At 41.3% G+C, this 15,100-nt stretch overlaps 1 protein-coding gene across 1 annotated transcript; it reads right to left on the bottom strand.

The window, feature by feature from the left end:
• Nucleotides 1–9,601: 9,601 nt before the first annotated feature.
• LOC111969478 (serum amyloid A-5 protein-like) lies at nucleotides 9,602–10,954 on the bottom strand. Its single transcript, XM_023995647.3, has 4 exons — nucleotides 10,756–10,954; nucleotides 10,532–10,637; nucleotides 10,149–10,287; nucleotides 9,602–9,951 (listed from the first exon to the last, which is right to left on the bottom strand). The coding sequence occupies exons 2-4, from the start codon at nucleotides 10,617–10,619 to the stop codon at nucleotides 9,813–9,815; spliced, it is 366 nt and encodes a 121-aa protein (XP_023851415.1). The 5' UTR covers nucleotides 10,620–10,637; nucleotides 10,756–10,954; the 3' UTR covers nucleotides 9,602–9,812.
• Nucleotides 10,955–15,100: the final 4,146 nt, after the last annotated feature.

Genomic DNA, 15,100 nt, shown 5'->3' with positions numbered 1-15,100 from the left:
AGACCACATGTGCGATGCCAAAGAGGGGAGCAATGACCAGAGCACGGCAGTACGCCCCCTCTGGAAAGCAGAGGCACCCTCTTGGTGCAGAATCTTCCTGTTAGACAAGAGGGTCGTGATATAGTGGTGTATCTACAGTACCAGTCAAAAGTTTGGATACACCTACTCATTCAAGGGTTTTTCTTTATTTTTACTATTTTCTTAATTGTAGAATAATAGTGAAGACATCAAAACTATGAAATAACACTCATGTAATCATGTAGTATCCAGAAAAGTGTTAAACAAATCAATTTGAGATTCTTCAAAGTAGCCACCCTTTGCCTTGATGACAGCTTTGCATACTCTTGGCATTCTCTCACCCAGCTTCACCTGGAATGCTTTTTTGAAGGAGTTCCCACATATGCTGTGCACTTGTTGGCTGCTTTTCCTTCACTCTGCAGTCCAACTCATCCCAAACCATCTCAATTGGGTTGAGGTTGGGCAAAGGTTGGCTACTTTGAAGAATCTAATATATAAAATATATTTGTTTAACACTTTTTTGTTTACTACATGATTCCATATGTATCACGTTTCAGGTAAGACCCAGATGCAGACAAGGTCGAAGTAACAGTTTATTAATTCAAACAGGGGCAGGCAAAAGGCAGGACAAGGGCAGGCTGAGGTCAGTAATCCAGATAGGTGGGGCAAAGGTACAGGACAGTAGGGAGGCTCAGGGCAGGCAAAAGTCAGTAATCCAGAAAGGTGGGGCAAAGGTACAGGACAGCAGGCAGGCTCAGGGTCAGGGCAGGCAGAATGGTAAACATCGGGAAAACTAGGAAACAGGAACAATCGAGAGACAGGTAGGCTTGACAAAACAAAACTAACTGGCAACAGACAAATGGAGAACAAAGGTATAAATACACAGGGGACAATGGGGAAGATGGGAGACGCCTGGAGGGGGGTTGAGACAATCACAAAGACAGGTGAAACAGATCAGGGTGTGACAATAGGTGTTATTTCATAGTTTTGATGTCTTCACTAATATTCTATAATGTAGAAAATAGTAAAAATAAAGAAAAACCCTTGAATGAGTAGGTGTGTCCAAACTGGCACTGTATATTCTGGTACTGTATATTCTAGCCTAAAATGCCTTTTCCGTTTATGTCATAGTACCAGTAGATGTTGTAATGTTCTACAAATCCCAGATTTAAAAAATAGGGGAATAAAATAATTGGGGAAATCCAGAAAGGCCTGTCAAACCAGGAGGGAAGCAGTGGAAGGTTAGAGTGAGAAGGAGAGGTTACCTGATGCAGTCTGTCCTCTGCTGTAGGTGTCTCTGACTACCCTGTGACATGGTGCTGAATTCTGGTCTTAATTACTGAACCACAAACTGTATCAATTGGCTTACAGGGTACATGGCAGCATAATCAAATCAAATCAAATCAACATGTTATTTGTCACATGCGTCGAATACAACAGGTGTAGCAGACCTTACCGTGAAATGGTTACTTACAAGCCCTTAATTAACCAACAACACAGTTTTAATAAAAATAATAGTTAAGAACCAGTGTATCTTTCATTTGCCATACAACAAGTATTTATATGTAAAGTTTATGATGAGTTCTTTGGTCAGATTAGGTGTGTCCAAAATATCTCTGGAGATTCTGGTGAATCGATGCTACGTATTCACAATGTATAATCAAGATTGTACTCTAAATATGCACATTTTCGAAAAACATAATTGTATGTGTAACATGAGTTATAAGACTGTCATCCTGATGAATTTGTTCAAGTTAGTGATTAATTTTATATCTTTTGCTGGTTTTTCCGAAAGCTACCTTTTGCGGTGAATAAATGCGTTTGTGTGTTGCTATTGTGGTAAGCTAATATAATTCTATATGTGTTTCGCTGTAAAACACTTAAATATTCTGAAATATTGGCTGGATTCAAAGATGTTTATCTTTCATTTGCTGTACACCATGTATTTTTCATAAATGTTTAATGATGAGTATTTAAGGTATTTCACGTTGCTCTCTGTAATTATTCTGGCTGCTTTGGTGATATTTTGATGGTAGCTACAATGTAAAACTATGATTTATACTCAAATATGCAAATTTTCGAACAAAACATAAATGTATTGTATAACATGTTATAAGACTGTCATCTGATGAAGTTGTTTCTCTTGGTTAGTGACTAATTTTATCTCTATTTGGTCGGTTTTGTGATAGCTACCTATGCGGTAGAAACAGGTGAAAATATGCGGTTGAAGTCTTTGCTATTGTGGTTAGCTAATATAATACATATTGTGTTTTCGCTGTAAACAATTTTAAAAATCGGAAATGATGGCTTGGATTCACAGATGTTTTATCTTTCATTTGCTGTAATTGGACTTGTGATTTCATAAATTTATTATATGATATTCCTGTCCCGTTAGCTAGGCTATGCTAGTCAGCTTTATTTTTGATGAGGAGGAATCCCGGATCGGCGATGGGCTATCACTGAGGTAAAAGAAACAAAATGTGAGCCTTTCTCTGACACCGACTGGTATATAGGTCCTGGTTGGCAGGAAGCTTGGCCCCAGTGATGTACTGGGCCGTACACACTACCCTCTGTAGCCCCTTGCGGTCGGAGGCCGAGCAGTTGCCATACCAGGCGGTGATGCAACCAGTCCGGATGCTCTCGATGGTGCAGCTGTAGAACCTTTTGAGGATTGACTGGGAACAGGGGAACATACAATCTCCTCTCTCCTTCTTCTACCCATCTCTCACCTATCCACCCTGCATCCTGTAACTGGATCTTTAGTATCTCCATGGTAGTGGTGATGATGACCTGCACCAAGAGATGGAGAGATGGAGAGACAAAGAGATAGAGAGATGGAGAGACAGAGAGATGGAGAGACAGTGTGACTGTGTTTCAGAGGAGTTCAAGCACCCAGGGAGACACACAACTAGTATCATAATTACTGTTGAGCCACAAGATGGTAGTAGAAAGCTGTCTGAGGCTGATACCCCGGCTGAGTTTACCTGACATGTTTTTTTATATTTTATATTTTTATTTCACCTTCATTTAACCAGGTAGGCCAGTTGAGAACAAGTTCTCATTTACAATTGTGATCTGGCCAAGATAAAGCAAAGCAGTGCGACAAAAACAACAACACAGAGTTACACATGGGATAAACAAACGTAAAGACAATAACACAATGGAAAAATCTGTATATAGTGTGTGCAAATTAAGTAAGGAGGTAAGGCAATAAATAGGTCAATAGTAGCGAAGTAACTACAATTTAGCAATTACACTGGAGTGCAGATTAAGATGTGCAAGTAGAAATACTTTTGTGCAAAAGAGCAGAAAAACAAAAACAGATATGGGATGAGGTAGGGATGGGATGAGGTAGGTAGTTGGTTGGATGGGCTTTTTACAGATGGGCTATGTACAGCTGCAGCGATCCGTAAGCTGCTCCGACAGCTGACGCTTAAAGTTTGCGAGGGAGATTTAAGTCTCCAACTTCAGTAATTTTTGTAATTTGTTCCAGTCATTCACAGCAGAGAACTGGAAGGAAAGGCGGCCACAGAGGGTGTTGGCTTTGGGGATGACCAGTGAAATATACCTGCTGGAGCGCGTGCTACGGGTGGGTGTTGCTATGGTGACCAGTGAGCTGAGATAAGGCGGAGCTTTACCTAGCAAAGACTTATAGATGACCTGGAGCCAATGGGTCTGGTGACGAATATGTAGCGAGCGCCAGCCAACGAGAACATACAGGTCGCAGTTGTGGTAGTATATGGGGCTTTGGTGACAAAACGGATGGCACTGTGATAGACTGCATCCAATTTGCTGAGTAAAGTGTTGGAGGCTATTTTGTAAATGACATCGCCGAAGTCAAGGATCGGTAGGGCGGTCAGTTTTACGAGGGTATGTTTGGCAGCATGAGTGAAAGAGGCTTTGTTGCGAAATAGGAAGCCGATTTTAGATTTAACTTTGGATTGGAGATGCTTAATGTGAGTCTGGAGGGAGAGTTTACGGTCTAGCCAGACACCTAGGTATTTATAGTTGTCCACATATTCTAAGTCAGAACCGTCCAGAGTAGTGAAGCTAGTCGGGTAGCGATCGGTTGAAGAGCATGCATTTCGTTTTATTAGCATTTAAGAGCAGTTGGGGGTCACGGAAGGAGTGTTGTATGGCGTTGAAGCTCGTTTGGAGGTTTGTTAACACAGTGTTCAAAGAAGGGCCAGATGTATACAGAATGGTGTCATCTGCGTAGAGGTGGATCAAAGAATCACCAGCAGCAAAAGCGACATCATTGATATATACAGAGAAAAGAGTCGGCCCTAGAATTGAACCCTGTGGCACCCCCATAGAGACTGCCAGAGGTACAGACAACAGTCCCTCCGATTTGACACACTGAGCTCTATCTGAGAAGTAGTTAGTGAACCAGGCGAGGCAGTCATTAGAGAAACCAAGGCTGTTGAGTCTGCCGATAAGAATACGGTGATTGACACAGTCAAAAGCCTTGGCCAGGTCGATAAAGACGGCTGCACAGTAGTCTTTTATCGATGGCAGTTATGATATCGTTTTGGACCTTGAGCGTGGCTGAGGTGCAACCGTGACCAGCTCGGAAACCAGATTGCATAGCGGAGAAGGTACGGTGGGATTCGAAATGGTCGGTGATCTGTTTGTTCACTTGGCTTTCGAAGACTTTAGAAAGGCAGGGCAGGATGGATATAGGTCTGTAACAGTTTGGGTCTAGAGTGTCTCCCCCTTTGAAGAGGGGGATGACCACGGCCGCTTTCCAATCTTTAGAAATCTCAGATGACACGAAAGAGAGGTTGAACAGACTAGGAATAGGGGTTGCAACAATGAAGCGGATAATTTTAGGAATAGAGGGTCCAGATTGTCTAGCCCAGCTGATTTGTAGGGGTCCAGATTTTGCAGCTCTTTTAGAACATCAGCTGTCTGGACCAGCACCACAACCCGCCAGCATCTCCCTCAGCAGGGTGAGCTTCTGACTGAGAGAGAAAACAAATGTCATAATTATTTTAGTTCAATGACTTTGCTAATTTCTCTGGATGGTCTGGTGCTATCTCAAGTGTTTTACATACATTAAACAAAATGCATACAATTTAAAACTCCCTGATTCTATCCACAAAGGACATGACCATAAACATGCATAAAACAAGAAACATACCATTAGTGATACACATAAAGAAACATACATAAACACACACACACACACACACACACAACACCACACCACACACACACACACACACACACACACACACACACAACACGCACACACACACACACACACACACACACACACACACACACACACAGTCTTGGAAACATGTTAATAATTCACTAGCGCTGGTCACTCAATAATTTATTACCACTAGATCCCAGCACATAGTGAAGTATTATTAGAATCCTAATTTGTGATATGTATATCAAATCAAACAAGACGTTAGTTAAAACTGATATAGTATACACTACATCTTTCAAGTACATCTATTCAAAGAGATCAGAGTGGGCAAGAGGTTGGTGTACCAGTCAGTTACGACTGGTGTATGATTGTATTTGACAGACAGGTGTTTGAAAGAGGTCTCTGAGCACTACTCACCCATCTTGGACAGGTGTTGTCTAAAGAAGTCATTGGCAGCTAGTTTGATGGCCTTCTCTGGAGTGACCAGAGTCAGGTTCACAGCAGCACCCAATGGCCAAAGAAATAGAGAGACACAGAGTCATAAACAAAGAACATGCTCAAACACACACACACACACACACACACACACACACACACACACACACACACACACACACACACACACACACACACACACACACACACACACACACAACACACACACACACCACACATACACACCACACAACAACACAACCACTGTATACTACACACACAACACACACACACACAATTTTGTCCTACCTCTGTACATGCCAAAGTATCCCTCTGATCGGACGGTCTTGATAAGGCAATGTGACCTGTGTAGTGAACATTAAGGATTACTGTGCAAAGACCTCAGAGAATCAACCAGAGGTAAGCAGATACTACAAGCAAACTAAATGTTTGTTTTAGAATAAATTCACCCCGCTGGAGGTAAGGCAGGTGGAGCTGGAACAGCAGGTGATTACACTCCAGTCAGCACAGACCCAGACAACAGTCCAGCACAACAACACCCCCTTATCCAGACCCGGAGAGCTAGAGGTGGAGAGAGATATATCGGCACTCTGGACTGTGGTGAGACAACATCAACAAGAGAAAAAGCAGGAGCAGGAGAAGAGCAGAGCACTAGAGGAGAGGATCAGACTGCTGGAGGAGAGGGTGAGGGGGATGTRGTGTGACAGAGAACAACCCACTAGAAAGGTGGCCACCCCCGCAGGGAAGCAGGCAGAACAACCCACCTCAGCTCCCAACAAAAGTCTTGACACCACAGCAGAACAGTCCACCCCAGACCCTGACCACGTCGACATCACAGTGGGACAGACAAATGAAGAACCCCAAGCCCAGGGGATCTTACCCCCTCTGAGCACCTCCACTGTCAGCCACCCTGATAGCCCTTCTGACAACTCCCCACACCCACTGAGGACATACACAAGACATAGATTGTACTCCTTATGGACTCAAAKWYGAAATATATACAAGAAAAAAAWMMTTTCCCAAACACAGTGTGTCTAAACCCTGGTGTCCAAACACCCAACGTGCAGTAGACCTTCTGTCTGAGGACCAACTAGGTTCATCTAGCCACATAATAATACACACAGGCACAAACGACCTGAGAGCACAGCAGGAAAGGGTGGCCACAGCACTCAAGGGAGTGATTGAAAAAGCTTATTCTACTTTCCCTAATTCACAAGTGGTTATATCCACCTTGCCACCACAAAAAGACTTCCACCCTGCTACCATACAGCAGATAAAAGCACGTTTTTCTTGTGACTGTGACTCAAAACCACATTTTTACCTGGCCCACCCTGGACTTGACATATGTTTCCCATGCCAATAAAGCCAATTGAATTGAATTGAATTGAATTGAAAGAGAGAAGGGTGAGAAGGTATCAAAAAGGTGACAATGACCAATCAATAACAAAAGAGAAAAACAAGAATGAGAGAGAGGGACAATGGTGGAGCAATTAGTTCAAGATTCAACCTAGAACATCAATTCAAACATTTTGATAAATCCTCTCAAAATCCTTTCAGTTTCCATCAATATCCTTATCCACACTTACCTGATCTGCTTGTCAGCCATCTATTTGAGACACAGTTACTCTGACAGTTTCTCTGTCTGTGTATCTGTAAACGTGATCTGCACCTCCGTGTTTAAGGAAACAATGGATTAGTGGAAGATAGATGGAGAATACCTCAGTCAACCAGCCAATGTTCAACCGTCAGTTTCAGTCAGTCAGTCAGTCAAGTAATTGGCCAGCTGTGGAGGAGAACTGGAAAAGAACAGAGTACAAATCCATATCAGAACAGTAATCTGACACTCAGTTAAAGCTTTGAGAAACATCTGTGCATGGAAAGTACTTGGCTTATCCCTGGGAATAATAGTATTTACCTCAATGTTGTGTTGGCAGGGTACCTGAAATGAAGAGTGTTCATACATTGAGCCATGCTTTCAGAAGAAGCTGATTGTACAGCCACCCTCCTTCTGAACCAATCACATCAATCCTTCCCCTCCACCCCTCCCTCAACGCTAATTCTAACCCCCATTCTTTCTATTTCCTCTACTCCTACTCCTCCCAAATCTCTCCTGATTCGTGTGTGTGCATTGTATTTGAATGGAGCAAGAGAAAGCAGAGAAAGAGAGAGGGAGATGGGACATCCAATACTGTGATTAGAAATATGGATGTATATCTGTTTGAGGTCTAGTCTGTCAGCTCACAGCACTCCTCTCTTTGCAGGTTTGTAACAATATACCTTTGACCAAATATTTCACTCTGTTGTCTTTATAAAAGGATCTTCTGTGCTGTGCAAAAACCTTGGTCATAGAATAGTACCTAAGAGAAGCCACAGGAGTGGTCTGTCTATAATATAAATAAAAATAAATAAAAATGCTTCATTTATATGTACAGTATGAGCTCATGTATTTTTCATTGCCAGGAATGGATTACATGTGGTAATGTAGAGACTTACCACATCTAGTTTGTTAATACATCATGAATAAATACATCCACATAACACTATACCCATTCCACCACATATCTGCCTTGCACATTCAGATTTGAGTGTTATGATTGTCAGGTAAACCTGACTTAACATAGTTCACCCATTAACTACACATCATTGCTCACCATGTGAACCTTCCACATAAATGTATACACAGATTGGGGGATCAAGACATGATGCTTATGTTTTCCTAGCTGCATTTCAGGGCTCATCACAAAGATGCTGAGTGCAACTGCTGAGGCTACTTATTTCTACTTGGTGAAGCTGAACCCTGTTGCTACCCATTACACATCTCAGGTGAAGTTTATCATGATATAGCGAAATCTATGATATTGATATTGACATCACTTTGAGCCCTAAAGTTCATATTTTCAAATTAAGAGTGACAAAAACTGAAAACCTAGGAAAGCCATATACCTGGGTTACAATTCCTCTGTGTTACAATTCCTCGGTGTTACAATTCCTCTGTGTTACAATTTCTTAGCTCATCTCTTTCTCTCTCTCTCTGTCTCTCTCTGTCTCTCTCTCTCTCTCTCTCTCTCTCACTCAGTCTGTTCAAAGTCTGTTCCAAAGAAGGTGGTACAGTACTTTGGACCATACTCTCATTGGTTGCTTGTGTGGAGGTGTGGTCAGGCTGATCAATACATTGTATGTCTGTGCATATTTTACACTATGCCTGTAATTCTGCATTCTGTAATAATGAGTGGTTATGTTCAAAAGCCTAGCTGTATGCTAATTTTATGCATATTATCTATCTGTGTTAAATTATACATAGCCTACTCATCTAACCTCCGGTCTCAATAGAGTTGCATAGTATGTTGAATTGAATCCTCATTCAAACTGTCATGTTCCATTAACAGCAGGGAAATGGACGTGGCAGATACCAATATTATAATTGCAATTTGTGATGAACTGACCTACCATCCTCCTGGACCAGCTGTTCAAGCCTATACGGTACCTGCAGGCCTCCTTACATCCCCTGCCCCGCTAATAACAGGATTCCCTGCTAAATCGTTACACTCAACAAATTGGCCTGGTGGATCAGTGGTCAATTAAACCAGCATCTATTGGTTGTAAGTGAGAAGGGGAAGACACGGTGTGTGTTGTGTTGGCGAGAGGGAGGTAGCTTAGGGATGAGCAGAGGCAAATAAATGCACAACCTCTATTGGCTTAGAATTGTTGTTGCACCCTCAAAGTTCACATCACTGCATCACCTGCAATACTCTCAGCTTCTTCTATGTATCCTATGTTTTTCTCAGCTATGTACGGCTGACCCACTGTCCAAATGTCCCAGTTACTAGTTGTAAAGGGCTGACCCGTTGTCAGTTGAAAGCTGAGAAAATGTCAACCCCAGATCATTTGAGTGTACATTTCAGGATTTGAACATTTCTTTCCAACCTTCCCAGTCGTATCATACTGAATACAGAAAGACATTCGGTCTCTAGTTGCGTAATCACTTTATTTTTGCAACACTTTTGATATACATTGTATACTAAGTTTCAGTACCATGTACCTGTCTATTATCAGAACATTTGGGCAAAATCATTTTTGAGAATATGATTTTTTTTCTCCAAAAGCAGTAATTAAGTGCAATATATTTGTTTGGATTGTGGTCCTTTCAGTTTGGCTAGTAACCTCCTTTATTTTAGGTTCAGTATTTCTTGGGGAGTCCTTGGGGTCTGAATCGGTTGGGGTCCCCTCCATTACGTCCCCAGCGGTTAGCCTGCTGGTCAGCTGCTGAGTCCTCGTGTCCTCGACCACTGGAACCCTGAACCATCTCCCGGCCATCACTGAGAGAGGAGAAATATTACATAAGGAACTCGCCAACCACAGTGAACCAATAATGGTAAAATTGTCTTTCTGACCAGACATTTTTTTTTAACAAAAAGTGCCATAAAGAACTAAATGGAGAAAGTTTTGATCAGATAATTTGATGAGCAACTGAACCACATTATAAGCGTCTCACAGATATTTGGGAATCACCCACCTGATGACTGTTGCTGCCCACCTGCCCCCTGGTCCTCTCCTGGCAGCATCATAGTTGCCCCGAGCGTGGAAGTACTTGTCTGAGTTTTTCCAGTTGGCGTCCTTCATGTCGCCATATGCACGCCACATGTCTGTAGCACCTGCAGGGTCAGGAGGACACGGATGTTGAGTTTGACACTTACAAGGAACTTTACAACATTTCAAACCACTAGCCTCAAGAAATAACAAGGACTTTAAAGGAGTCCTCAAATACAGTACATTGTTGCTCTTGAATGATTTGTTACTCTTGAATGATTTGTTACTCTTGAATGATTTGTTACTCTTGATTTATGTATCTATTTCTGTCAACAATGAAGAAACAATGATTAAAGTGTATAAACGGACCTCGAGCAGCTTCACCAGGGAAGCGGTACCACTGAGCTTGAGCCCCTACAATAAGGGTCAGAACAAGTCCAGCTAGAAGCAGCTTCATACTTGCAGATGTGACAGACTGAAAGAAACATGGAGAGAGAGAACGTAGTCTACTATATGAATTGCTAACATATTTACAGATAAATTATTCAATTTAAACTGTGACTGCCTCATATAACAGAGTTATTATCGCTTACCTTTCAGCTCCTTAGTTAGTTAGTCAGTCAGGCAGTTTGAACTCCCTTGTGTTTCGTGTTGGTTTGTGGTCTGCAGCTTGTTCTTATATTCCACTCAGACCAGGGAGGAGTTTAGTTTTCCAAAAGCTGGAATTCCCTAACTTCGTCCTCCCAAGTTATTACACTCAGAAGTGTCTGTCCGCTACACAAGATGAAGAATTTCCAGGTCATTACAAGATGAATTATAATACCTGCTCTGAAGCCTTGGGCAATAAGGAGGATACTCCTCAATTGTGTAACTCGGCCTACTGCTTAAAAAAACAAGGCATCAAAATGTGATGTGTCTGCATTAATAAGACTAATGGGGCAATGCAGTTTGTTTTTCTGCTTTTAATGTCGTAATTGTCATGATGGATGAGGTTCCAAAAGTTTGCCTCTCACCTAATATGAGAGAATGATTCCTTATGATATGATTCATTATAGACTACTATAGTAGGGTAGACTACAGGTATTTAATAGACATAGACATGAAAGGCACTTTACATGTCCACATCGTACAGATTGCACCTTTATCTTACGGGTTACACAAACACTGCTCCCCCTCACACCTATGTTGCTGTTCATTGATTATTGATTTCCATTACCATTAGTATCTATTTATCCTGCTACTGGTCACTATTACTCTTGTTTACAAATCAAATCAAATTTTATTGGTCGCATACACATATTTAGCAGATGCTATTGCGGGTGTAGCAAAATGCTTGTGTTCTTAGCTCCAGCAGTGCAGTAATATCTAACAATTTACAGCAATACACACAGATCTAAATGTAAAAGAATGGAATTAAGAAACATATAAATATTACGACAAGCAATGTCGGAGTCCGAAGTATAAAATATATATATATATGTGATGGGATGTATAGACATTATGGACGGTATGTGGATAGAATATTTAGTATATTTGTAGAATACGTAGGATAGAATAGTATATATACAGCAATAGTTGAATGGGATGGCATTGACTAGAATACAGTTTTATACTGTACATATGAAATGAGTAAAACAGTATGTAAACGTTATTAAAGTGACCAGTGATTCCATGTCTATGTACATAGGTTAGCAGCCTCTAAGGTGTAGGGTTGAGTAACCAGGTGGTAGTTAGTGACTAAGTTCAGGGCAGAGTACTGGGTGGAGGCCGGCAAAGGATGGCTATTTAACAGTCTGATGGCCTTGAGATAGAAGCTGTTTTTCAGACTCTCGGTCCCAGCTTTGATGTACCTGTACTGACCTCGCCTTATGGATGATAGCAAGGTGAACAGGCTGGTTGACTTGGGTGGTTGTTGTCTTTGATGATCTTTTTGGCCTTCTTTTGACATCGGGTGCTCTAGGTGTCCTGGAGGGCAGGCATTGTGCCCCCGGTGATGCGTTGCGCAGACCGCACCACCCTCTGGAGAGCCCTGCGGTTGCGGGTGGTGCAGTTGCCAAACCAGGCAGTGATACAGCCCGACAGGATGCTCTCAATGGTGCATCTGTAAAATTTTGTGAGGATCTTAGGGGCCAAGCTGGATTTCTTTAGCCTCCTGAGATTGAAGAGGCGCTGTTGCGCAGGGGAACTTGAAGCTTTTCACCTTGTCCACTGCGGCTCCGTCGATGTAGATGGGGCGTGTCCCTCTGCTGTCAAAATGTGCAGTACCTTCAGAAAGTATTCACATCCTTTTACTTTTTCCAAATGTTTTTGTGTTACAACCTGAATGTAAAATGTTTCAATTAAGATGTTATGTCACTGGACTACACACAATACCCCATAATGTCAACATGGAATTTGGGTTTTAGAAACTTGTCTGAATTGTCTGATTCTGAATTGTCTTGAGTCAATAAGTATTCAATCCCTTTGTTATGGCAAGCCTAAATGTGTTCAGGAGTAAAAATGTGCTTAACAAGTCACATAATAAGTTCCATCGACTTATTCTGTGTGCAACAGTAGTGTTTAACATGATTTTTGAATGACTACTTAATCTCTGTACCATACACATACAATTATCTGTAAGGTCTCTTAGTCAAGCAGTGAATTTCAAACAAAGATTTAATAACAAAGACCAGGGAGCTTTTATGGGGCATACTGCAACAACAACAAAAATGTATATGGATAGTTTAAAGCACATAGCCCTCTTAGCATCTAGTGAGGCCTACCAGTTTCTGGATATAACCCCTGTCTGGCCTCTTGAGAATGGCTAACTAACACTGCCTCTTCTAGTCAGCAACAACACAACATCAGAAAAAAATATACAGATTTTAATGCTTTACTGTACCTTCCTATTTAGTTTTAGTCCTCAATTGGAAATCATTGTTTTTTGGTGGAAAACACTATCTCATGTGCTGCTCCAGAATCTCCCATAAGTGTTCAATTGGGTTGAGATCTGGTCACTTAAACAGCCATGGTATATGGTTTACATAATTTTCATGCTCAGCCAATCAGATCAGTGACCACTCCTTCCCTGTGGATGGGGGCAATGTCATCCTACGGGGCATAGCCATGATAACAAAAATAATGGCCTGCCCAGCATTTTTATACATGACCCTAAGCGCATGATGGGACGTTAATTGCTTAATTAACCACACCTGTGTGGAAGAACCTGCTTTCAATATACTTTGTATCCCTCATTTATTCAAGTGTTTCCTTTATTTTGGCAGTTACCTGTACTTAAAACACACTTAATATAGTACCTTAATGTAAAGTGTTACCAAATATTACAATTTTGAAAGGTAACAAAAAAAAGAAAAAACTAGTTTTAAACTTTTATGGCCATGATGACGTCATGTTGGTAGCATAATGACATGTCAGTATGGAGACAGCACAGCAAGGTTATGTGCTTTTATATTTGTTTTTATTTCTGTTAGTTTTTACATAACTTTATTTAGTTTAAGTTGTATAAAAATATTTATATTTCATTTTTATATTATTTTGTTTCAGTTTAAGTGTTAAGAGCATTAAGCATTTGTGGGAGGCTAGAAGAAATATGGGTTGTAGAGTTTTTTGTGTGTTATTTGGGATGTCACAACTGGAGGGCAGTAATATATAAGGTGATCAATCAATCAATCAATTTTATTTTATATAGCCCTTCGTACATCAGCTAATATCTCGAAGTGCTGTACAGACACCCAGCCTAAAACCCCAAACAGCTAGTAATGCAGGTGTAGAAGCACGGTGGCTAGGAAAAACTCCCTAGAAAGGCCAAAACCTAGGAAGAAACCTAGAGAGGAACCAGGCTATGAGGGGTGGCCAGTCCTCTTCTGGCTGTGCCGGGTGGAGATTATAACAGAACTATGCCAAGATGTTCAAAAATGTTCATAAGTGACAAGCATGGTCAAATAATAATCATGATGGGTCAGGTCATAGGTTAGCCCTTCTCATGACTCCAATTTTACATTGGAATCATTCCACATTCCCTTTTTTTTAACTAGGCAAGTCAGTTAAGAACAAATTCTTATTTACAATGACAGCCTAGAAACAAATCAAATCAAATTGTGTTTGTCACATGCCGAAATCAACAGGTGTAGACCTTACAGTGAAATGCTTACTTACGAGCCCCTAACCGATAGTGCAAGTTTTAAAAAATACGGATAAGAATAAGAGATAAAAGTAACAAGTAATTAAAGAGGAACAGTAAAAAATAACTATATACACAGGGGGTGCCGGTACAGAGTCAATGTGCGGGGGCACCGGTTAGTTAAGGTAGTATGTACATGTAGGTAGAGTTAATTAAAGTGACTATGCATAGATGACAACAGAGAGTGGAAGTGGTGTGGAGAGGGGAGGGGCAATGTGAATAGTCTGGGTAGCCATTTGACTAGATGTTCAGGAGTCTTATGGCTTGAGAGTAGAAGCTGTTTAGAAGCCTCTTGGACCTAGACTTGGCGCTCTGGTATCGCTTGCCGTGTGGTAGCAGAGAGAACAGTCTATGACTAGGGTGACTGGAGTCTTTGACAATTTTCAGGACCTTCCTCTGAAAAAAATACAAAAATGTAATATAATTCATGTGGAGATATCACCACCAAAATCATCAAGGACATCAACCACCTGAGTCATGGCCTGTTCAACCCACTATCATCCAGAAGGCGAGGTCAGTACAGGTGCATCAAAGCTGGGACCGAGAGAGTGAAAAACAGCTTATGGCCATCAGACTGTTAAATAGCCATCACTAGCTGGCTACCACCCGACTACTCAACCCTGCACCTTAGGGGCTGCTGCCCTATATACATAGACATGGAATCACTAGTCACTTTAATAATGTTTACATACTGCTTTACTCATTTCATATGTATATACTGTATTCTATTCTACTGTATTTTAGTCAATGCCACTCTG

The sequence above is a fragment of the Salvelinus sp. IW2-2015 genome, linkage group LG10 (genome assembly GCF_002910315.2).
Source record: "Salvelinus sp. IW2-2015 linkage group LG10, ASM291031v2, whole genome shotgun sequence".
NCBI lineage: Eukaryota > Metazoa > Chordata > Actinopteri > Salmoniformes > Salmonidae > Salvelinus > Salvelinus sp. IW2-2015.
The sequence above is the reverse complement of the archived record's forward strand: the minus strand, read 5'-3'. Positions and strand labels throughout refer to the sequence as shown.